General features: G+C 44.3%; 1 protein-coding gene across 3 annotated transcripts; it reads right to left on the bottom strand.

Annotated features, from left to right (window-relative positions):
* Window positions 1–942: 942 nt before the first annotated feature.
* Window positions 943–23629, bottom strand: rfx2 (regulatory factor X, 2 (influences HLA class II expression)). 3 transcript variants are annotated; one of them, XM_076151210.1, is made up of 18 exons: window positions 23340–23622; window positions 12492–12600; window positions 11940–12029; window positions 11704–11786; window positions 11128–11398; window positions 9966–10040; window positions 8377–8558; window positions 8066–8185; window positions 7354–7475; window positions 6933–7051; window positions 4188–4300; window positions 3600–3751; window positions 3369–3466; window positions 3084–3233; window positions 2768–2976; window positions 2530–2683; window positions 2388–2430; window positions 943–2191 (listed from the first exon to the last, which is right to left on the bottom strand). In XM_076151210.1, exons 2-18 carry the CDS (start codon window positions 12597–12599, stop codon window positions 2070–2072), a joined length of 2211 nt encoding a protein of 736 aa, XP_076007325.1. In that variant the 5' UTR covers window position 12600; window positions 23340–23622; the 3' UTR covers window positions 943–2069. The 3 variants fall into 3 exon arrangements, with proteins under 3 accessions (XP_076007325.1, XP_076007327.1, XP_076007326.1); XM_076151212.1 differs by lacking the exon at window positions 11940–12029 and having other exon boundaries at window positions 23340–23629; XM_076151211.1 differs by lacking the exon at window positions 9966–10040 and having other exon boundaries at window positions 23340–23615.
* Window positions 23630–25216: the final 1587 nt, after the last annotated feature.

Here is a 25216-nt window from a genome sequence, read left to right as displayed (position 1 = left end):
TAAATTGAGTTTAGGATTCTCAAGAGCTACAACAAAATCAACTGAGGGGGAAATTAAGGGTGAGGGGAGGGGCGAGACTGAGGGGGATCAACCAAACAAGTTTCAACACAAAGCTCGATCAGTTATAATATTCTTATAAATAGAATTTACTCTTGTGACAGTTTCGCAGTTTACGTGGGCGCCTGAACGCCACAAACTAATGAGAATATTAGTTTCCATACGTTGAACAATTGAGATTTGAAACAGATTCATCACGTCAGTCTAATCAATTACACGTCTGATATAATGTGACAGTACAGTGTGATTATACTAATTATTAGGCGAAGACTGAAGGCCACAGAACACACACTTTCTACATCATAAGAGATATATATTTACTGTGTACTATATATACAATTTATCATGGAGAATCTCTAATGCACTGTGTTTTCTTATCGGATTCATAGAGATCATAAGACTTTAATCCGAGTGACATCATGAGGTCATCGTATCCGACCTTAGGGAGCGTGTGCCGGCTCAGACGCCAATGAGATCCTCTCGCTTTTCCGTTTTTGCTTCTACAGGTCCAAAGTGTTGTAATAAAATTGACTTCTTACATAAAGGAAGATACAAATCACGGTGAGAAAGACACGAGGCTCCGCCCAGTTTCTAATTTCCAGTTTAACGTTGATCTACTTTGTCCGTTACGGTTTAATCTGAGTAGGGGTGAGCGATACATGCAAAACCTTATATAATGATATGCATACTTCAATTCAATAACGCACAAAACAGCCAACTCATCAAGGGGAAAGAAACAAAAACAAGTTGTAGAACTCCTCTACGTCACCATCGTGAAGTGAGATGACGTGGAAGCTTCGCACAGATTGAAAACAAAATGTGTTTGAGAGGCGCGAACGCTGCAAAGTCGACGGACAACGTTTGAAGTCGCGGGACGAATCTTAGTTTATCGAGCAGACTACCATCGAAATCAACACAAGCTGTAGTTCCTGGTGCGTTACTGACGTCTGTCCCATATCCCACTTTCTGTCCCGACCTCCCGCTAGGATTTTGACAATACGGGAAACTGCCAATCCAGAAATCTGAAGCCAATACAGAAGTGCGACTTTCCGTTATAACATGAGCTCATCTGTATTGCGTCACGTCGTCTAGTTGTACGTTCAGACTACGGAACTCGACTTCTTCACAGCCTGCTGCACGCGAATATTCATCAATTTGCCTCCGATTCTCGCGTCGACAAAAAAAATCCAGTCGGCCGGAAGAAACTGCGTCCAAACCTCACGTCCTGTAGTTACACCGCCCACGCCTACTTATACAGGAGCCATCGCGTCTGTAACCGCCTTTGACCGGATGGTGCTTTATGTACACTGTGAAGGAGACAGGACCAGTGGCTACATTCTCTAATACTTTGCCTCATGTCATCTGAGCCAAAACGAGCACAGCTTAGAAATCTATTGAGGTAAAACAAATCCGTCTACTGCAAAACTGAGGGTTTGTAGTTGTGAGTCCCTGCTGCCGCCGCCGCACAAGACGAGTCCGAACTGTGGCTAAGCTGGTGGGAACTACTGAGGGTGGAGTCCTTTGGGTCAGTAGGTTGCATGTGCATTGTTTTGAATCCCTTCTTCTTCTTCTTCTTCTTCTTTTCGCTGCTAGCTGCAGCAGGAGGCAACGCGGAGTTACACGCCTACACCTAATCAATGTTAAAGGTGCTTCGAATGTCTTGAGGTTTGGAGACGATTACATTCATACTGCGGTAGAGGCACAGCTGAGGGACAGAGCGACGTCTGTAGTGGTGGATTTAAGGTTAGCGATCTAAGGCACTCAAATGACACTATGGCACGGCTATAGTTGAAACAAAAACATCAAAAACAAAAAGAGAGAGAGAGAGAACCACGTAAAGCACCACACGCCACCACTCAAAAAGTTACACATCCAAGAAAAAAAAGGTACCGCACAAAGTCCTTCACAGTTGTAACAAAAACAGAACGAAGTCAGAGCCGTGTTGCAGCCCTGTGAGGGTGGGGGGAGAAGCTGGGCCCGGCCGGGGGCCGAGCTCTGTCGGGGGCCCGGACTCAGATCTCCTGCAGGGAGTGGCTGATCTCGATCCTCTCCCTCTTCACCGCCGGCTCGGACGGGCCTTTGGAGCCGTCGGCATCGCTGCCCATGTCGCTCATTTCATCGGAGAAGGACGCATCTAACGACACAGAGAGGGAGAGAGGGAGGAAAGGGTTAACAAAGGGAAGATCTGTCAACCACAAACTATTTTGCTGTCTCAGGCTGTAAGTTTGTTATTTAATGGCTGCTTGGACTCAACATGACAGGAAGTGTAACCTCCAAACAGTTCTGGGTCCCTAAAAGCAAACCGAGCTTTTCAGACGGTATTGTCTCACCTTTATCCATGAGTGATGGCATCACAGAGGTGAGGTCACTGAACTGTAATCAAGCAGACGGAGAACATAAGAGTCAACACTAAAGCATAAGACGAGGATCAAGCATCACACACTGTCATTCATCTGCGTCTGCTGTCCTCACCTCTCCCATCACAGCAATGGGAGTCTCTCCAGTCGCCTGGGCAACACGGTGCTCCACCAGGTAGAACATGTACTCATCATAGAGGAGACGGATTAGGTGGAAGGAGCCAAAACTGGCTGCGCTGCGGAGGGTCAGGTCCCTTATCACCATGGAGCTACAAGATGAAAGCAGAGAAGATGATGATCTGTGAGATGTTCTCCAGAGGTGCAGGTGGAACTCTTTATCTTCCCTCCTTTACCTGTAGAACGACCACTTGAGCAGGAACTGGCGTGCAGCCTTCGGGAAGCTGAGGCTCCCCTGGTGGGGCTTTAGGACCTGAGAGACCACGTTGTCCAGCCAGGCGGCCCATTGGTCCAGGGAGCTCTGCTGCTGCAGGGTGACTTTGAAGTCCTGCTCCAAACGCTGAACCACGCTTTCATCACACTGACACACCCAGGACGCCTGTTCCTGTTTCACACAACCCAAACACAGTCTTACTCTCTGAGAAGCCTCACCTCATGATCGACTACAACAACAGGTGCAACATGAATGCAAACAAATCCCGTCACACTAACCTGGACGTTAGCAAAGTCGACACGGTTTAGGTCTGAAAGCATCTGGTTGATCTGGGAGGTGTTCTGGAGGACAGCGCGGGCCGCCTGGGCCAAGTGGTTCAGACTGGTGTAACGTCTTAGTGTCTGGGCAAAGGCGCTGACGACCGCCACCTGGAGAGCACACAGAGAAATGCACAACATGAGCCTGAAGTTTAAGTCAGGGAGATCCGTCCAGGTTTTAGATGATCTCCGATTCTGTCTTTGTGTCCAGGTAAGGAAAGGAAGTGGATGTTTTCCTTTGGTTACCTTGGTGCGGATAATCTCGTGAGGGAAGTTGCTCATGGCGTTGGTCAGCCAGCCCTCCAGACTCTTGGCAAAGTTGCGGATGGCCTGAGTGAGCGTGCCTGGAGGAAACAAAGCGTCATCAGTCCATCTCTGCTGCTTCGGTGCGTGATATCAGCAAATATAGCAGAGAGGAGAACTTGTGTATGCTTGCTTATAACAGAATAGTGACTGAAGCGGGTTAGCAGCACTGACTGGGGACGGGGCGCAGCACGTCAGGGATGAGGATCTCTACCAGGGCCTGGTACAGGATGTGGTCGCAGCTCCTCATCCATAGCCGGACCGGTTCGTATTTGCACAGAGCCACCAGCTTCTCTACGGGGATCACGCCGTCCATGTCATCATCACTAGAGGAGGAAGAGTAGGAGGAGGAGGAGGAGGGAGAGAGAGCAAGAGATGAGGGTCCAAGTTGTGAATTCTGGAGTTTTTGCACAACAGTTGCAAAATTGTCATGGCAACAAGGAAAACTATTCTGGACATGGAAGTGTCTGAATAAATGTAAATCCTGTAAATTTCACCATTTGTAAATTTGTTTATAAATAATAAATAATAATAATAAATTCAAATCCTCATTTTTATTTAGTTGAATTATAGATCGTATTGGTTATGAATTACTGTGTGATCTAATCTCCTAAATGCTTCAATCTGCCTTCATGGCTTTAGATTAATTATTTACTCATTGTGTAAGTTACGTTTTTAAATTAAATTTTTTACAAAGTATCAAACTTACACCCTAATAAACAAAGCTGAAGGATAAAGGAGGAGGTCTCTGTTCCTTCTGACCTGTTGGAGAGGGTGGTGCTTCCGTCACTAGATGGCGGTGTTGCATACCAAAAGGTCTGCCAGAGTTTCTCAATGAAGTGGAACTGAAGGTTCATCACCACATCCACAGTAGCCTGCCGAGGGGGGGAGGGAAGGGAGGGAAGAGAGGAGGGAAAGAGAGGAGCCGAGGGAGGAAGGAGGACAAAACAGAGCTCAACCATGGCAACCAGACACACAACAAAGTTTCTACAGGCAGGCAGCCTCTCACTCACTGTGGGCCCGCCTGCTTAGACAATGAGGCAGCTTAACACGGAGCAGCACACGTTAATCACCACGGAGACACTAAAGGCCACGTTTCTGCCATTTTTTCCGACATGAAGATTTCACTCGGTATTCATTTCGAAAACCCACTCAGCATTATTAGGCAGATTAGTTTCACAGATTTTCTGTACTGGCTTGCCTTTTTAAACAATCATTGACAAGGCGCTGACCTGAACTAACTCATGTGACTTCCTCTTTCCTGTTCATATGTATGAGGCTCACAGCACCGCGGGGAAACAAAGCAAGGCAGCGGTGAGCGGCTACGGCAGATGTTAAAGGGGCTTTCACGGGGGGAAGCAAAAAAACTCTGAACCCTCAAGACAAATATGAAAAACCACAGACAGAGGCGAGACACATTCATCAGTCCGGCGGAAGTGTCGGTGCGTCGGCGCAAAGGTCAAACATTAGAACTCTGTGTTGAAGACGAGTGCGATTCACGCTTTGCCCACAGATTCTCTCCTTTCTCTATCTGGCAGGACGACCGCTTTGCCACTGGATCTGGTTACACAGCAGTGTAGGCTTCAATCACATGATATGTTTTTGCTTCCTCTCCAGCCATTACCATGGCAACCTTGTTTACGGTTGCCCCCAGCAACAGGTCAAACACAGAACTCCAAAACAAAAAAAAAGGGAGAATTCCCAGCTCTAAACAGGAGCGTTTTACCTCGGCTGCTCCGGCACACGGGGAAAAGACTGCTGCGTGTCGAAAAGTGTCGAGGAGAAATAACACACGCTCGCAACAGCCTGCAGCAGATTCCCGGTGATAATACACACACGCACACAACTTTACACTGTGATCTATTACTGTCAATGTTTAAGTGTGGTAATTAAATGGGTAATAAAACATTAACGGTGTGGCTGACAGCAGAGTATGTGGCTTTTGTTTCCTCAAACCTTCATAAATAAATACGTTACAATGAAAATGAGTCACTATCGCTGTTTAATACGCCACGAGTTTATAATAGAAATAGAAAACAGCAGGAACACATGCGTATGCTGCAAACAGCACGGAGGAAAAGTATCAAATAAAACGTGTTGCCTTTATTCAAGCTGTAACTTTTATACGGTGCCAATACCACTCTGGAGTAATTTGTTAACAGGTCGCTGTTTACTCTGGAAAAAGTAAAAATGCATAAACATTAAATGCTCACGGGCGGATGAGAGCGGCGAGAGTGACAGAAATTCTCTCGCACACAAAGACAGGCAGCCCATGTGCCTGTCCACAGACAAGGCAACACAAAGGCCCACGGGGAGGCCACCACAAAGACACCAAGATGTCCACCCAGCGCGCTGAAAGGTTAATTGGCATGTCTTGAAAGCTGCACTGAGATGAAAGGACGGCTGGAACAAAGGGAGTGTGGTGAGGCTGGACAAGAGGAGGGCAGGGATAATATGATAAAGCCAGCGCTCCGCCGCTTTAATCACAGTCGCTCTCCTTCTGTCCTCTTCACTCTGTAGAGACTGTAGAGGCTCGGAACTTTTAATGCAAAATATTCCTGTTCGTCCTTATTAAAATGTCTCGTATAAAGGGGGCTTACATTTTAAGGCTGTGCAACCTGGGAAATGTCACCGTTGGTTACATGAATCCCCCGTCGTATGTTGTTGCAGCGACTGGAGACAGTCGGCAGGGATCAGACACCTGTTGGGTGCGCTGCAGTTTTGTGCTCGTGTTCGGCCTGGACCAATGTGATTCCTGCTTTTTTTTTTAAGCCGTCGATATTAATAATTCAGTGCAGGAGAGACATCTGCCAGCAAGTCAATGGTTCAACAGCACAAGAATACCTCAGGAAAGAGCCATCTGCATTTCACTCAGGGCCATAAATGACACGAGAGGGAGAGAAGAGAGAGAGAGACAGAAAGAGAGAGAGAGAGAGAGAGACACAGAGACACAGAGACAGAGAGAGAGACCTTATTGGCTCTGTCACCATCACTGTCACTCTGGAACTGACATATCAATGTCAGCGTGAATATCTGCATCATATGTAGGTAAGAAGCTGTGACTGACAGCTGCAGATCCCCACAATAAACTGCTCTCTTTAGTGAAGGCTTGACTTTACTTAACATCTGAATCAATTTGAACGCAAACAATTCCAAATTGAAGTTTAAAAAATGTGACAGTCAAGAATTAAAGAAGGGAATCTATTCTATTGCATTTTCTGACTGTCAGATTGTAATCTGGGTCAAATAACGGCTGTTGTTATTAAAGATCTTCTGCAGAACGTTTGGACTCCTCAGTTGTTTTTCCTCACACATCTGTTTGTGTGTCGGTGCATCAGTTTGTGATCGGAGGACAGATGTTAAGCGGTCGCCGTGGAATTTGGGCCGACAAACCAGGGACCAAACAAAAACAGCTAAATCTGCACCGTTGCCGATTGTGTGTGCGTCTGGTATTTGCCTAAGCAGCGGGAGGTGTGATCGCTGGGGAGCGGCGCTGTGATGACCCACCTCGCAGTGATCTCTGTAGAGCGTCTGCAGCTTCTTGATATCGTTCACGTTGATGCGCTCAGGCAGAGGCTGGGTGCCCAAGTCGGGGGAGGGAAACGGAGGCAGGGTGTGGGACATGTCTGCACGGAGCGAAAGCATCGACAAGTGTTGATAAGACACACACACACGTGTATGTTGTATATGTGCGCATAGGTGTGATGTCTGACTTGATAGGAAGAGGATAACACATGTAGATCATACAGTCAAATAGTCTTATGTCAGCAAACAAACACACAGCCTATGATGTCTTAAACTAGATGACATCATGTGGCTGTAGCTTTGCCAAATACTGCTCGGATCATATTGCATCTAGTTGAATAAGAAACAACCCCACAAACGATGAGTGTGAACCTGTTCCCTACAGCCCAGCTGGAGTTCTTACCTATGTACTGCTGGTGGTGCTGGCTCTGAGCTGCCACTGACTGCTCTGGAGTGGTGGAGGAGTGCTGAGAGCTTCCACACAGGCTATCGGACATGCCATCCACCTTCTGCAGAGGCTTGAACCTATACAGACGGGAGAGGGAGAGAGTACAAAGATGTAATGGTCTGGCCATCTGTTTTTCCTCCCCAACATCACTTGATGCACTTCTTTTACCATCAAAGCCTCTTTCTCAACTGCCAAATAACGCCTCCCAGGATTTGATGTCATCGTTTGAGACAAAACACCTCTTCCTCTTTTTTTATGTTTGGCGACAACTGAACCAATCATTGCTTATACACAAGGGCTACAGGACAGAGGAGGCTATGTGTGTGTGTGTGTTTGGGTAGGTGAGTGTGTGTGGAATGGGGAAGAAAGAGGTAAGGATTACTACGCAAGTTTGATGTTTTAAAAAACCCATATCTTAGACGGAAGGAGCTAGAGAGCTAAAACTTCCCACACAGCCTCTGGGGGGGCACATGTGTTTCTGGAAGTCTGCCATTTCAGTTTGTTTTATTTTCTCCTTGCTGCACTATCCAGGAACTTAAAGACACCTTTAACTGCAAGTGGACGATAATTGAAACCAGCTGAATCTAAGACACAAGACACAAAATGACTCAAGATGATGCTTTTGCGGTTAGAGCATGTGAGAAGTGGAAAGAAGCAGAACGCTGACCTCTGTTTCTGGTGGACGGGCTGTTGCCTCATGGCCATGTACTGAGTGTCCTCCTGCAGCCGGTTGAGCGGTGAGTCTGGCTTCACCCGGATGCCGTAGTAGTGATATTTAGAGTTGCCTCTGGTAGATGCAGGAAGAAGAGAAAGCAACAAAATTGTGAGGAAGAAGGCTTGCCATGAGTGTAAACACTATCATTATCCTCTTCCATCAGCTGCTCTCCCATGCCTATGAGCTTTATCATACTCATCACATCCATAATGGCTAAATGATTACTGCTTGCAGCATCTGAAACAGCTCCTTCCTGTTTCTACCTGGTGCCAAGGCGGCGGGTCCTGAGGCCCATGAAGACTGAACGAATGAGCTTGCCGAAGGAGGCTGCATTGACCGGATCGAGCTTCTGTTCCTGACAGTGGCGCAAGTAATGGTTATACAAGGAGCAGCGGGGCAGGCTGACTCCCTCTGCAGTCTCATAGTTATCCAACAGCCACTGGAGCTAAAGGAAACACACAGGACACACACACACGCACACGTTTCACAATAAAGAACAACCTGGGCCAGAAAAGGAGAGGAGCAGCAGAGTTTGTTATGCAATCAGAAGACAGGTATGACATGAACACTTCACCCTACAGCAAAGCACCATGAAGAGAGAGCAACACACACTCCCACTGTGGTCATGGTTAGTCCCTTGTTTCCTGACTAAGTAAAGGCCCGGGTCAGAGTTGAAACATGCGAGCCTAAGTCGGCCTAATGCCCACATTGTGCTCCTCCGTATTCAGACTTACCTCAGGACTTAAGCAGCTCTCAGGTGAGTTACGTGATCTGAGTTTTGTAATCCGCAATTCAGACTTGGGACTTAAACCTTTAAGTACATATGGTACAGGGTGTTCAGCAGTTACATTTTAAATAGATATGTTTAGTATTAATTCAGTCAGCATGCTCACATCTCAATGAGCATTTATTTGAGAGTGCTTAGGAACATTACTGTAAGTACTGGGACTATAGATTAAAGGTGTTTACAGACCGGACACATTGGAAAACCTCATTATGAACCTGGCAACCTCCATAGCATGGATTTCAATTATCTGAATGTGCTGCCTAGAAATGAAGTTACGTGCTGATACAGCTTAACTCAATACACAGAACTTTACCCATGGATCTATTGACTGAACCGGTCCCACTAACACGGCCCAATGAAGTCAACTACAACTTGGGCTCTTATTAGTAACTTAACGCTTTACTGGGAATGGATTGGTTTGCAACAACAACAAATTTGCCAAAATCAATCAAATGAAAATCCCACTACTACCAAATTGCAAACAAGTACTTTGTTTTGATACAAAGGGCCTGGAGGTTATGAGCAGGAAACTGAGATTAAGAGCTATAATGTAGGAAACACATCTAACCTACAGTAAATGTCTCGGTCTGAGTGTGGAAGTCATACAAAGCAGTATTCTCATCTCATTTCAATTATAGTAGGTTAGAATTGATTCCCAACAAGAGAGGACAAACTATACTCAAGTAAACGTAACTGTAAATCAGTGACCGGTGATCTTGATTTATTGTTGATTTTAGCTTGACGCGGACGAATCAGATTTGCTTTCATAAGACAGAAGTGATTGAGAAATCTGCCAATTTAACAGCATGCAAAGTATTAAGACGCATACGAGATACATTTTTAAGCATGATGGCTAATTCCTACTCCAGACTCAAAGTGGGGATTATGTGAGTCAGTGGGACAGGGCAGAGTGAGGACAGCTAGCAGGAGGAAATGTGTTCACCTTAGCCCAACCAAAGTACAACACATTGCCTTAGGGTGCAGCCAAAGCATTCTGGTTTCATTTTCTCTCATGTCTTTGTTTTGTTTGTTTTTTTGTTCAAAGAAAGTTCCTGGTTGACTTACATGGCTGTTGAGCAGGCTGCTTTTGTGACTTGCAATTCCTTCAGACTTTTGGAGGTTTTCAATCGCCATTTCAAGCTAAAGAAAAGCATGCAAAAAAATGGAAAAAAAAGAGGGAGATAGAGTGGACACAGAAGGGGAGGAGGCACGAGAAAGGAGACAGAGAGAGAAAGAGAAATAAGCAGGGGGGTATATGAAAAAAAACACACAAAACAGATAAAGGAAATAAGACTGTTAGCGAGCAGCCAGATCCCTGCATTTCCATTAAAATCAGTCAGTGTTGCAGCCAAATCCATTATTGGCTGACAAAAGCATGCAAATCAAGGGACTCATAGGGTTAAGCTGCTCAGTGAAGGCTTGCGGTCAGACACTCTAATGTATGCAAATAGGAACCACAAACAGGGGCACAGGTCGCGTCAGGCGTGGGGACAATGGGTCAACAATGCCCACCTCCCAAAATTTACCAAACAATGCAAACAAAAGCAACGAGAATATTTGATATGCAATATCAGAATAAGTGGCACCTTCAGTTCTATAAAACGTTCTGTTTTGGGTGGCAAAAAAAGTCTTCAAGTCAAATTGGTAGGGATGGTGAATGGCCAAACCAGTGACTTTCTATTAAGCCGTAGAAGAAAATAAAGAAAAGATATGTGGTGCCGCAGCCAAACTGGAGTCATAGAAGAAAAAGAAAAAGAAGCAGGCAATGGTCCAAGCCTTAAGAAGGCTCCCGAGGGCTCTTGGCCAAATGGTAATGAGCCCCAGGGGTTGCTTTGTTTCGCAGGGCGCTCAAGTGCCTGTGAAAACTCTGAAACAAGGCAGAGCTGAATTATTTAAGCCGGCGTCCGACTCCAAACTCTCTCTGCCCTGCTCCTCCCTGCTTTCTGTGGATTACTGCAGAGCTAGTAGAGCCTCTCTCTCTCTCTCTGTCCCTGTCTGTCGTTTATGTCCTGGGAGGAAGGGTGGACAGGACAAGGGGCTTGGGGGTCAGGAGGCAGTAATGACAATGGGGGGGGGGGGGGGGCACATCACAGAGCTCCATGTGAATGTGAAGACTCTGGCTACGCAGCACATGCCTCAGCTGTGTTAGTAATGTAATGACCTCTACAGAAGAGAAACCCACAGTCTGAATTAGTGCAACAGGAACAGATGATAACGTGTCGCTCACCATCGCTGAGGAGGAGCGGGAGGAGTGCGATATGTGGTTGCGGTTTCCCTCCATGCCTCCTCCGTGGATCAAGTAGGTGCTGCCACTGGAGATGATGTGGCTGCTGCCCACGTCCATGGCGATGCCCACCATGCCGTGAGGGGGGACGCCACTGCTCGCAGAGGAGACCACTGTGGTGACATGACCCCCACCGGCCTGCGAGTCAAAGTAGGACCCCCCGCTGCTCTGTCCGTACAACTGAGCGTCAGGGTTGTAGGAGTAGGCTGCTCGGCTGGAGGGGGGGGGGGGAGAAATGGTTGGAATTTACACGGAATGACATCATTACATCATGGCCGAGATATAATTCATATCAAATTCAGTTATGCTTGAAACTGCATCAAGCTAATTGGAGGAAATGTAAGCTTTCATTCATTTACGCATTAACGGCTCTACAACAGTAACTGAAAACCATTGGGTGCAACAATTATACATATTCATCCCTCAAAAGGTTATTATTATTATATGTTCACTCTATGACATTTCCCATGCACACTAACAATGTACTACAACCTAGCAGAATGATGCTACATTGCTTACATGGTTCCATTGGTGTAAACGGCCTCTCCACTTTCTCCTACATACTGGACTTGTGATGGGTAAACATGTTGCACCTGCTGGACCTACAGAGACAAAAACAGGAGAATCAGACAAGGACTCAAGACCACAAAATGTGCCCAAGACTAGAACAACATTTATTTACTGTTTGGTTATGAGTGCACAGGAAGGAAACTCACAGATGACAGTGAGATTCTCATTGTTAAGAGTGTGTGTACCTGCTGAGGAACCTGCTGAACCCTGGGTACTGAAAGCTGCTGTACTTGTGCTCCCTTCTGAGCTGAGCCTGTGGCTTGAACCAGCACCCTCTATGTTGACAGATGACATTATATAATTGGACTATGTCGGCTTGTCACAGGCAAAGGATATGTGCAGAATGAATGCATTATTATGAGAAAGATTCAGATTGATAAAGCTGTCATTTTGTAAGCCCCAAACAATTATGATAGAATGAAGCAGTGGTGCAGCAAAGCAGGAAGAAGACGAGGCAGAGGCCTGTCTCTTGGGCATGGCACATATAAACTAGGTGCTTTAGAGTTTTACAAATGGAACTCCTGTTCAAATATATTTGCATTCCAAGTGTGGCATAGAATGAATGAAATATACTGAGAGTGCATTCTTACTACACTTTCAACTTTTAAAAAGGAACAGGAATTGGGTGCAACTGTAGCTGTAACTCTAACTCAGTCAGTGTAGATGTGTCCCTCACAGCTGTGTGCATCTGTCCTGTCACTACAGCAACAAGTGGAAGGGTGGAGGCCTCAACCCACCTGCTGGGAGGCTGGGACAGGTTGTACCACAGGAGCCTGAGCGGATGTTGTTGTACGCAGCGCTGCCACGCTGCTCGTGGTGTCTGACCCTCCCTCGGAGCTCTGCATGCTGTAGGAAAACAGACGGGAAAGAGTTGTAAATATAGGGCGATTCCATGCTCGAGTGAAGAGCGGCTCTCACATGTGAAGCTGCACTGTGAAAGAATAGAATCAATTTAAGTTTGTATTGGTTGCGTACACGATTAATAAGAGCAATTTGTGTCTACACACATGAACAGCAGTGCCAAATAAATGCTCTTCCTCTCCACCCATTCCCCCTCAGAGGCACCAAAGATTCTTTGTGCCTTTGAGGGGTTTCTGGTTTGTCAAGTTAAGCTGAGTAAGTAAAGCTCTTTAAGGCCCAGAGGTGTCCTGCCTTTGGCCTTAATCAAAGGAGTAATAACTCCCCTTGTTAGAGACACAATCATAGTCTTGCAGGACAGGACAAACTGAAGTAGGTACAGTAGTACTCAATAGGACTGAACTGCTCCATAAGGAACAAACCCACCGCGGCCACCAGGCTTTCCACTGGGGGACAATGTGCACAGCATAGTAAAGGGGAGCTAAAATGGAGCGACACAAAGGCTCTCTTTTAAATAAATAAAAAAAAGGAAAGAGAGGGAAAGAGCGGGAGCAGGGGGATAAAGGAAGAATAGAACTACAAGGGGGAGTGAGATTATTAAAAAAAACAACAACTTCCCTACTCTGTCCAAACTGAGGGGGTGGAGGGGGGGGGGGGATGAAAATGGCAGTGGGGCTCCAGACCCTGCCAGGGCCCTGATGATATCCAGCATTTGTTTCGAACGAGAGCTGTTCTCTGAGGGCTCCAATAATCCAGCTGATATGAGGAAATTCCTCAATGCTTTGTAAACGTTTGTCGGTTGCCATGGCGAGGAATCCATGACGACCACCCCTAACTCTACAACTGCCTGCTCCTCCTATTCTCCGTGTGCACTCCTCCTCCTCCACCACCACCACCCGCCCCCCCAACCTTTACAAAGCTCTTGCACAGGAACTTTCGAGTGCAACCATATAGAAGAGGGGGAGGAGGAGGAGGAGGAGGAGGAGGAGAAAAAAGGAGAGTGAGATACAGCAGAGTTGGGGAAGGGTGGGTGGGTGGGTGGGGGGGAGGATTCTTTTGTTTAAGGAGAAATCCAGGAGGAGAAGACAAAGTCAAAGGTATACGGAGGAACAGTGCTGCACCGCGATCATTAGAGGGAAGCAACACAGGACGCCGCCTGTACGAGGCACCCTGGTTACTAATGACACCACAATGCACTCAATACAATGTGATTCTGATTTAGTGGAGGAGACGGCCTGAAGAGCCTGGAATCTGCAGGTTCATCCGTTAAATCAAAGCAACAGACGCAAGCCGGGCTCGTCTCTTTGCTCATCACTGCTTCTTTGAGACAAAAGTTTCGAACTTTAAGACGGAGCTGGAGTTTTCTGTTCAAAACCGATTCGCACCTCATGACAGAAAGCAGCAGCCAGACTGGCACTTTCATTTCTTATTTTAGGTAGTTAGTTAGTCTCGGGACATGAGTGGGCGAAATAATATAATCAAGGTATGTGCAGAACACTTAAAGTGATACTCCGGCAATTTTATAATATATAATGATTTTTTTGGGGGCGAACGACGACTGAACTAGGTCAGGGACATTGATTTCATTTTTGTATATTGGATTATTTTTGGACCAGGACCGAAGGCATTTCAATGGACCCTTAATTTACCCTGTGCAAGAATAGAAGCTATGCACACAACAATAATAGCCAAACCTACATCTTGTGGATTCCTAAACAGAACGGTGTTACACTATAATGATGGTAACACCTTGTAAAATAAAGGTTTCTTTTAGTAGGTACTAGTTTTCCTTACAACGCCCTGCATGTATAATATACAGCATCTCCGCCTCAGTTACTTCACATCATGGGGGTAACATCGCACACGCAGTGAACTGACATGAGAAGGTTCAAAGCGACTGCAGGAGAGCAATCCGTGACAACAAGGCTTTGATGTTATTGGAGCATACTCACATCTATGTAACAATGTAAACTATCTCAATCTAGCTTTCCCATGTGTTCCGTCAAAAACGAAACATTGAGGCATGATTTCCCCAAAAAATCATTACGCTTTAAGAGAGAATAACAACCAATTTGGGCGTGTCACCGCTGTCATTTGCCATCGGGGAGATTGTTCTGCCCACATGACTATGACTGGGTGGACAACTATGGTGAAATTTCGGACATGTGTCAACTTCAGGCCAACGTTGAGAAAGAGATGAGCCACACGCGCCACACATATCCAGTATCTCCTGAACGGGGATCTCTGACACACTCCTCAGTGTTTCCATTTGTTAGCACGCGGCACAATTTGCACTCCTCTGTAAAGACCTTCCAAGACAAGCCTCTCCTTTATTACAATTCAGCTTTAAGTGTCTCTCTTCTCTGTCACATAAACACCAAAATACAATTATCAGAGCGGTGTTGACAAGGAGAAAACTTTTTTAAAAGCAACTGCAATACTTAAATATGGAAAGCAAGGAATTTGTCTATGAGGTGTCAGTTGAGCTATAAATAAACTTGCAACAATCCCATCATTTATCTTTGGACTTGTCATTTTCACCACAAGAAGCAACCGGAGCCTATGGGCTTCTTAGCACCATTAACGAGTAGGTGGTGCAGCAGCATGATGGGGGTTCATGAAATCTGAGCACCGGCCAGCCCATTTTCATCCATAAAAGCTCAATTAAAGTGCCGGCTTTAATAGTTATGGTGAAGTGCACAGAATCACTGGGCTGCAGGAAGGAGGGAGGGTGGGAGGGAGGGAGGGAGAGCAGGCAGAGAGGAGGCTTTCTGCTCGGAGGTTAAAAGCCACACAAATTCCCCACCAGCAGCTCTGAAAGGCACAAAGGTAGAGCGCAGCAGGAGGTATGGCACACCACCCTACTGTGAGTGTGGCGCACGGTCGCCCTCCAAACCAGAGGCCGACTTCACTCACAAGTCCATTTTCATGTCAGGTCTGTGCGCCTGTTTCCACTCGGAAAAATCCCAAATGAGCATAGGAGAGTATGTCCTTTCAAGAGTTACCTGAGTTTGTTTTAAAAGCCATAAGGAAACAAGAAAAAGCCCCACAAACTAGAATTACAACTATAATGTTAACAATGTAGACAAGATTTAAGCATCTGTCACCAACAAATCTAAGTTAAACAGCACTCAATCAGAGAAAAACACATACAGATGTTCAATTAAAAGCAGCAGCCCGCAGTCTTGGCTCATGTTTGCACTGGCCCACATTGTTTGCAGAGCAACAACGGTTGCTAGTGGCAACACCGTCCACTCCCGTTTCCAGGAGCCTGTTGCTATGCAACCAACAGAATACTTCCCAAACCAAACAATGCCATCCCCCACCTGATCCCTCTATCTCACGCTAAGTAGAAACTTACAACAATAAATACTATGTAAGCTATTAATTTCAGACACCAGGGGACATGGAGGCAGAGTTATTCCTGTGCTGCAAGGAGGAAAAGAGCAGAAAATGTGGAGACTTAATACTGGTTTAGACTTAAGACAGAAGAGGGCAGAATGAAGTGGTCTGTTTTTGTAACTACTTGGTGGTCAAAGGAAGGAGGAATGTTTAAGTCATCAGGGAGACAACAGCCTATTCTTCAAGCTCATTTTACCCTTCTACCAACCAAAAAACACATTTACTCTCAACACCAAGTCAAGACTTTCCAAACTTCATTCGGCAGATGAGACATTGCAACACAGAGTAACGCCTCGTGCTTTTTCCAACTCAAAACAAAAAATCCAGTAATAAGGCAACAGCAGACACCTAGTGCGGGCTGGCAACTATCGATAATCATTTTGAGAAAAGGATTTGATTTACAATTAAATAAAATAGAGAAAAGCAGCAGTCGACAGCCAACAACCCTAATATATTGTCCCTTAAATTATTTTATTCTGATTCTCAAAACTAATGTAGTATTTGCAAGTATTCCTTTTATTCAATTCTCTTCAGTTCAATTCCTCTCTCGCACCATGTAACATGTTCCTAAATTACAGAATTAGTTCAGTCAATATTTATGTGAAACGGCTGATTTAGTCATTCTGGAGTTTAAAATAACTTGACTTGCTTTCCTTTGATTTCATTCAAATTAAATGGAAAAAGATCACACAGGCACGGGCGCTCGCACAAAGAGCAAATTAAGATATGATAAGAGATTTCCACAACAGAGGCTGTTCTTCAAGCCTGTCTCATTAATTCATGGCTAATCCAATCAAAGCGGCTCTTGGGGTCTGCAGATGGCAGAGAGAGAAAGAGCGGCGAAAGAGGGAGGGAGAGAGAGAGAGAGAGAGAGAGAGAGAGAGAGAGAGAGAGAGAAAGAGAGAAAAAAAAGATCAAGAGGGAGAGAAAGAGAGAGAGAGAGAGTGAGAGAGAGTGAGATCCAAGCCTCCACTCTCCAGCTCACCTCCCACCTCTGGTCATCAGCACAACCTGTCCACTCCGTCACCATGTGTGCTGCAGGCCTGACAGCCACGGAGAGAACGATCAAACCGTTGCCATGGAGATTGTGTGTTCGCCCATGATATACACTAGCAACTTCCTCCCCCAATGGCTCTACCTCATCTAACCCTTTCCAGATTTCCACTGCGACCCCTCCCCACCCCCTGCCCTCGTCCTCGCCTTTTAACATATCGAGATGAAGATGTGGACTTAGAGCCGAGGCAGTGAAGAGAAGTTAATCGGGGAAACTAAAGACGAGTACTATTAAAGACACAACTGTGAAGGTGACGACACCAAATCCATTCACGTGGGTGTCTGAAGGAGCATCTATCTTGCGTTTCTCAAGGCTGGTGTGCAACCAAAAAACGGGAGGGAACTTCACACACACGTGTCACACACACATATACACACAACATGTACTTTGGCTCCTTGTATATTGGTTTAATCCTTTTTTTCTGCGATTTAGCAAAATGTAAATGATTTGGAAAATCAACATGCCTAAGAGATTATGTTAAGACTATGAGTCAACCTTACACTCACATCTACGCCACAGAATCAGCATGGCCAAAGCCTCACCTTAAACATTATATTAGCTCCTATATACGACATACATATACGCCATTCCTCCCTAAAGCTATTGCGTCAACCTACATATTCTCTGAATGTTGTCATCTTCCAAAACCTACAGAAATGAAACAATTCCTTTTAATGTTGCATTGAAAAACAAGAAAGGATAGAGTGATCCGATCATAACACTTCACCCAGATCTGAAGTGGTTAAGGATCCTTCAGCCCACACTTACATCTTTACACTGTGGAAAAACACTCAAACTCACACTAGCTAGTTTTCTTACCGTCTTCGGTCCACAGGTGTTCATTCAACCTGTGAACCACAAGATGCATAGATGCCCTCAGAGCCAGCAAGGGTTCACACTGAAGGGAATCCTTGGCGAGCGATTCATGGAGTCCACACAGATATGACACTTATTCATCACATGCTTTCTTTCACAAGCACTGCTTCAAACAAGCCAATGAGTCACCAGTTAATGCTTTAACATTTGAAAAGGATCCAAGTTTCTGCTTTTCACACAGTACAGATGGCACCATACTGAAAACTTATAATCAGCCTTTTTTTCCTTTACAACCATTCAAATCCCCCTTTCAAACTAAATTGTATGGTTGCCATTCAGAAAGTAGTTACAAAGCCGAGAAGTGACGCACAACGACATGACGCTACCTTTGGTCAAAAACTGTGATGTCTCTAATGCCAATGCCACTTAGAACAGCATCAGACTCTGAGTTAGACCTGTAGTTAGTTGCTTTGGTCCGATTGAGGGAATAATGTTTGCACTTAGCACTTTGTTAGATTAGTGTTCACATGGCAACACTCGACTGCGAACCAAAACGCTTGCAAAAATGTTTTGGGATTGGTAAGATCTGAGCAGGACGTTAACGTCTTACCTGGAAAAAGATTCTTCATCCTATATCTACAGCATCAGCAGTGTGTGCGCGCATAATTGCTGTGCTTGCTATTCTCTTGTGGATTTGCTAATGTTCAGTATATTAACTATACATTAATTGTAAGCGAGCATCAAGGCCATGTCTTGAAAAACTATTTCTTTATGCATCTAATCAGATGGCACACTTCTACTTCTTAGGAAGATGCATCAGGTAAGCTTGGTTAAGTATTTATAATATTTGTGAGCCTCGGCATTATCAGCTACAAAACTTATCATAGTAAATACAGAACAGCAAGGGAGGTGTGTCGGTTTATTGAGTGGGTTGCCAGGAGCAGCTTCTTTAGGTGATCTCGGACCGGTTGATTTGGACCAAACCCTGAGTGCAATTGCGGCGTTCAAAGATGCCCAAACAAACTAATCTGGGCATCGTCAAACTGACGTCATCTAATAAACAATTACAACAGGGATAAACTGATGTCATGAAAACTAGCAAAGTTGCAACAATGACGTCACAGTTAAACTACATTTCAGAATAATGCAAATCAATTCAACTTCAATAATTTATTATCTAGTTCATCTCTGGTAGGTACATTCCAGCCCCTAATTGGCTTGACAGGAGAGAGCCAAACTACTTTTACTGTTTATGAACTCGAAAAACCTTAACCTTTGCACATTGGACCAAATTCTTGACCTTCGTGTGTCTGCTAGGGGGCTAGGGTTTTCTTATGTTATTGTACTGCTGTCATGATGGCCTCTTAGATCTGTCCAATCCTGTTCGTGACAGAGGTTTTGAAGCAAGTAGTCCCATTAGTCATGTACCTGAGCACTGGTCTGTATTTCGGGGACGGACATCAACACATTCCTTCTTTGACTCATCCATTTTGTGGTATTGAAACGTCCCCTGGCACACCGGGTGTGAGGATCACTAGCAAAGGTCACTACATCATCCTGTGTAGCTACGCTCTTTGGATGGTCATCTGCGTAGAGGTTGCACAGGACTGGTTGGAGGATGCGGTGCCTTTGTGGTAAGAACCCAGACTGGTACGCTCCCCTGACTGACCGAATGTATACAGCTTACAAATTCCAACTATCTGCACATAGTCAATGTAAATAATGTCGATTCTCACTTGCAAATAATTAACATACAATGCTTTTAACATCTACCTACAAGTAGACAGAGGGAAGGGGGGGAGAGGGTTTTCAATGGTCAGGGTAGAAACTTAAGGTTGAAGCTCCTTCAGTCACCACCACCTGTGACAACACTATATTCTGCCATTGTTCTCTTCTAGGACTGCTGGTTAAACAGGTACTGAAAAACAATGCTGAAGTCCCGACAAGCTCCAAATCACACAAAAAATGCTGTCAAGATCTACAATTTAGAAACAATCTCTCTCAACTGCAGGCTTGGTCTTAAATCCGGTAATCGTTCTGTAGCGCGTTTATAGTGACATACGTTTTAAGCCAAATAAACACATCTGAACTGGACTGAAACTCGACAAAAGAAAGGAAAAGTGAGGCGAGGGCGGGGGCTGCCACTATCCCTGCCTGAAATAAGGAGAGAAGGGGGCAGCCGGTCATTGTAATGCAAATGTCATAGCCTTGTCTGCTGTTTGTGGCAGGAAATTTAATTAGTAGTTGTGTAGCTACGATACAAACAGGTGGAATGTTAAGAATGCTCCTGATGACACACACACACGCAGGAAAAACAGACAGACTGAAAAAAGGTTTCATTTCACAACCAGTTTCAACTTGTTGCCACTGCGTAAGGCCAACAATTCTTTTGGGGGTATATGACAGATTGTTTCCTTGTATCCTAGCAGCATAAACCTACAATGACTTCCAAAATCTTTGGAGCTGGAACGCTTAATAGGAAGGAGTCAAACACACATCGCTTAAACCATTTGCTTTTCAACAGATTCATATAAAGGGAAACGACACTCATGTGGCCTTCTCAAAATATGTTTTTAAGGAGTCTGGCACACTCATATGTAGCAAATGCATTATTAATTTACACTTAACAAGCCCCAAATGGCCTTGTCCTCTCAGTTTCGGCTTCACACTGTGATGTCTTGACAGGATAGGACTTGATGAGATAACCCATTAGCTCTATGTCAATATCAGAGGATGGAATGTGTGAAAGCATTGCATTTCAGTTACCGCAAAAAGAGTTGAAATGCAATTCATTCAACATGAAAGGGTATCAACTGTCAAGTGAAAAGGTTTACATTCATAACTGTGTCAGGCTTTTGGATTGCAAAATGCTGCCCAGGACAGCAGTGGGCCTCATCAAGAAAAGCTAAATACAGCATCAGCAAACACACACACACACAAACACAGAGCACACTCGCATACTCGTGCACGCATAGACACGCAGCCACTCACGTACACACACACACGCACGTGACATGTGACAAAAAGCTGTGTCAGGTCATCCACTGCCCGAGAGACCACTGCAGCTGTCCTATTGATAGCTGAACTGTACAAGTCCATTAAACACTTGAAATGGCACACGGATTAACAGTGGACACATACACAAACACACAAGCCAGTTCAGAGAAGGAAATCACAAGCTAGAAAGCAGAGGTCGGGCCTAAACGACAAGCATAATTGTTATGAACTCGCAAACCACTCAGGCGCTCGCGGCCACGATCCTAGACTGTTTCAACAATGGCAAGTTTAACATTGAGTGTAAATCAACCAACAGAATCAGACTCTAAAGCTCCTTAAATAAACAAAAATGATGCCATCGATTGATATGTCATGAAACTAACAAAGTGACATCATCCAATAAATTAAGTAAAACAGTGACGTTATCCAAACTAATGCCCCTACAACAACGATGTCACATACATTACTTCAACGTACATCGTAGACTTTATGTAATAGCCTTCGCCCGGTTGATCTCTTACACCACTCCTCTCTTATCCCTTCTGAGCACCTTTTCTTCCTGACCTGCCTCTGCAAGCCAAAGCTATGCACTCTAACCACAAAGAGGCAGATGAAAATAACCTGATTAAAATCACTGCCTTTTAAAAGAATAACACTTCACCTCCCCCCATCCCGTCCCCCCAGCCCACCCCGTCCCCTTTCTTTCCATGACTTGGGTGTATTTGTATATCAAGTTGCCATGTAAACATAACAGTGTCACGCTTGAATTGGGGGGCGGGGGTGTAGCACACAGTGTTTCAGTGCAGTCGTGTCTTTATTTTCTTTTTTTTTTTTTTATAGCTGTGGTGCGCTTTTGACCGATCAAAGTTTAGTTTTATCCCTCCACGACACCACAACACAAGATGCCTGGCCACTTCAAATGTACATGCAACTCTTGTGCAAGCATTGGACTCTTCACAAAGTGTACTAACGGGGGCTTTGTGTATTTTACTGTTGCAGAATAATAAAAAATCAAGTTATTAATTGGTGCTTTATGCCCCATTTCACCTAAAAGGAAACACATTTTGCGCTGAATAACCTCGTCCATTTAAACGACTCATACAAGCTTTTTCTCTATATTTGGAAGATGAATGCAAAATTGAAATGTATAACTCAATTCATTAGCAGCAACCAGATATGGCAGTAATTAGAGAAATGCTCATGCAGGATTCCTGACGCTTCAATGGCAAACAATATTACAAATGACCGAGCACCTGACAGCTGTCTCTGAATGATAGTTCATTAGATAAAATTCTCTCTCAGGGGACAGAAGAGAAACAGAATCTCTAATGGGGTAGAAATCTATGCAATAACCACACACAGCCACAAAGAAAAGACACATCCACCCCTTCCTGCTTCTTGTTATTTTAAAGGGGTAAAGTTGATACAGGGATTCAGCTGGTAAAGAATGATTAACCTTGCCACCTAAACAAGATGGCATTATCATTGTCAACAAAGGCGTATTGTAGTTAATATGGCTGCACTTTAAGCACCTAATGTCTTTCCCCCGAACTGTAAAAACGGCATAGGAGTCTACAGAACCATCGTAGCACCACCTAGCTGTAACAAATTCAATTATGAGTCTGTGATAGACGGAACACAACGCAACTTTTAAACCATGCTGTGCAATTTACGCCACAAATAGACAGAATCCGGGGTACATTGGGTACTAAGTTTACAACGAGAAATCCACTTATATTTGTATATAAAGTTATTTTTTGTTTGAGGTTTCCTTACAAATTCAACGTGAAGTGTTGGTTGGAGTCCACGGTGCTCTGCGCATGACTCTCCCCCGTCTAATGTGTGATTAAGTAGCGATAAGAGAAGACAGAGAGAGCAGCTGTGTTGAAATTAAACTTCTCCTCATGGTTAGCTGGGCACGAGCGGGGCTAACGCTAGCTAGCCCGCCTGCCACCTGCTTTCCATACGGCTCTAACGAAAACACGCCAAAAGTGACGTTTGTCTGCGGAGTGACAACAACACGGGCCTGTTATGGAAGCCTGTGACGAGCGAACTGAAACCCCACGGCACAACTCTCACGGACCCACGCTGATTACGCACGTTAGCACATTAGCCGTAGCTCGACTAGCATCCGTCCGGCTTGATTGAGCTCGAGACGCTTACACAGCAACAAGTGGAAAGTGATGTTGGATCCGTTTAGAGATGGATTGATTACTAATGCTCGGCGTGACACTGAAGTAAAGTGTGATTTAATGTGTGGAAGAGCTGAAATATAGATTTCCAAAGCTGTCACTAGTTGCAAAAAGCTTGAAGGTGAAAGCTAGTTAAAGTGCAGAGTGGAGGGCGGATGCGTCAAAGAAGACAAAGTTAGGCTGTGGAAAATAAAGGACTTTAATGTCGGACTAGTTTAGACCAAACTAACATTAATTTAACTCTAGAGTTGTAAAGAAATAGTCACCTTCGCCTTGAGAAAAGTTCTCTCTCCCACTCGCTCGGTGACTTCCAGATGCTGCTGCTGCTGCTGTTGCTGAGTGTTGCTCCCCGTTGGTAAGTAACTGTATCCACGGCTACAGTCACTATGGCGCGACGGGGTCTCGAGGCAACTGTTGCTACCCTCGGCTGCTCACGTCACGGACCTCACCACGCGTAGGAGGAGTCAAAAACCAGCAACGCCCCGCCCAAGTGAGAAATTACGTTGTAGCTCCGATTTGGTCCACTAGGAGGCGATCTTAACCCGTGTATAAATTGGAATAAATTAATTTAAACTCTGAACATATAATTAGAAATTATCATTATATATATAATAACTATAACAAATTTTACGCAATATTCAAAATAATTTCGCCTACTTAAACGACGTGTTCTTTGATTTTACCTTTGATTATTTTATTATTAGTATATGGGTCTTGTTTTATTGAAGTTGTAGTTCGAAGCTCACCTTTTTGCAGATAATACCATGTGTATTCATAGAAATTATTTAATCTACTGTCAATAAGTAAATTCTTATTAATTATATTGTCATTGTATAGTTAAGAAAGTATAAAGTCATTAAACAATTGTCCAACTATTGGGTTACTTCATTTTCGTTTTGTACCTTCAATAAATTGGTGTTGTTTTATCTACAATATATGATTGTTCAGAGAACGAATTGATCTATGGATAATCATAATTATTGTTCTTTGAAACTCCAGTTGTATGTCTGTGTGTTTAGATTCTCGCCGCATGGTGGCAGCATATGTCCACAGTGCCTCTCACATGCGCCTCACTTCATTGACAAATCAATGAGATTGAAGATTAAACTGTAAAAGTGTTAAACAGAGATCGTTCTGCTTCCATTAGATTATGACGCTCCTTCTTTTTATGGCAATTCCAGGTTGCTGAACGTGTTTATTTTGTAATTTTGTGCATCTATGACAGCCTGTATAACTGTCTGTCATAGATGTAAAACCATTGACTGCATAGACTGCAGTGACCCTTGTGTGAACTTCACATGAACCCTCCCCTGCATGTACGCCTGGGTCAAACACGGCTCAGTCAATGACAATGAGGGGACAACAGTTCTTAATAACTTTATTTATGATTTCAAAATAAAATATTACATTAAATATTGTAAATTGTCCTTATTAAGAACTTGCACCATATGGCCACATGGTGTCATCGTAGTGCTTAAGTTTAAGAAAAAACCCAAATTGCATTCAGCCATCGAGTTCACTCCACAGTCACTCATACTGTAGAATGGAACACAAATTATGATTTTCAAATTATATAGATTATAATGTAAACTTTATGCTTTCAGAGTTCTTTGTTGAGGAGTTCACTCGTTAAACATGCATTCAACATTTCCATACAGTCGTGGATGTTCAGTGGATATTCCTCTTAAATAAAATAAAATAAAATAAAATAAAATAAAATAAAATAAAATAAAATAAAATAAAATAAAATAAAATAAAATCTGCCCCTGCAATTTCTTATCCACTAGCTCCTATGGCAAATGACACCACATCAACAAATTGTTGTATAAACGAATTTAATACATAATTGTTTTCCATATTTGCGTTCAAACACCTTTCAACACAAAGCACAAAGCCCGTTTTGTTATTTGTTTAACCTTTTGAAAACGCATCTCAGTGACCGACAGTAACCTCAGTGGAAGATGCATCAGCACTATACGCTCTCTCTCTGCAGCGGCTCGCCCTCTGCGCATGCGCACACAGCTGGCTCGAGTAACGCGATGTTGTGGTCTGTTGCCTGTGTGTGTTTTCGTATCTCACGGTTATTGGCTGAGACTGATCTGGCTACTGCAAAGCACTGACTGATGACACACATGAGAAACCA

Source organism: Genypterus blacodes, unplaced genomic scaffold (genome assembly GCF_046128005.1).
Source record: "Genypterus blacodes isolate CSIRO-AG114 ecotype Tasmania unplaced genomic scaffold, CSIRO-AGI_Gbla_v1 ptg000054l_1, whole genome shotgun sequence".
NCBI lineage: Eukaryota > Metazoa > Chordata > Actinopteri > Ophidiiformes > Ophidiidae > Genypterus > Genypterus blacodes.
The sequence above is the reverse complement of the archived record's forward strand: the minus strand, read 5'-3'. Positions and strand labels throughout refer to the sequence as shown.

What these genes read in the sequence shown, in the direction of transcription:
- rfx2 (XM_076151210.1), bottom strand. Translation starts at nt 12,599, where the DNA reads ATGCAGAGCTCCGAGGGAGGGTCAGACACCACGAGCAGCGTGGCAGCG. An exon ending in ACCCGCCGCCTTGGCACCAG is followed by an intron (nt 8,186 to 8,376) that starts GTAGAAACAGGA and finishes TGCATCTACCAG; the next exon opens with AGGCAACTCTAAATATCACT. An exon ending in GCACCACCAGCAGTACATAG is followed by an intron (nt 7,052 to 7,353) that starts GTAAGAACTCCA and finishes CGCTCCGTGCAG; the next exon opens with ACATGTCCCACACCCTGCCT.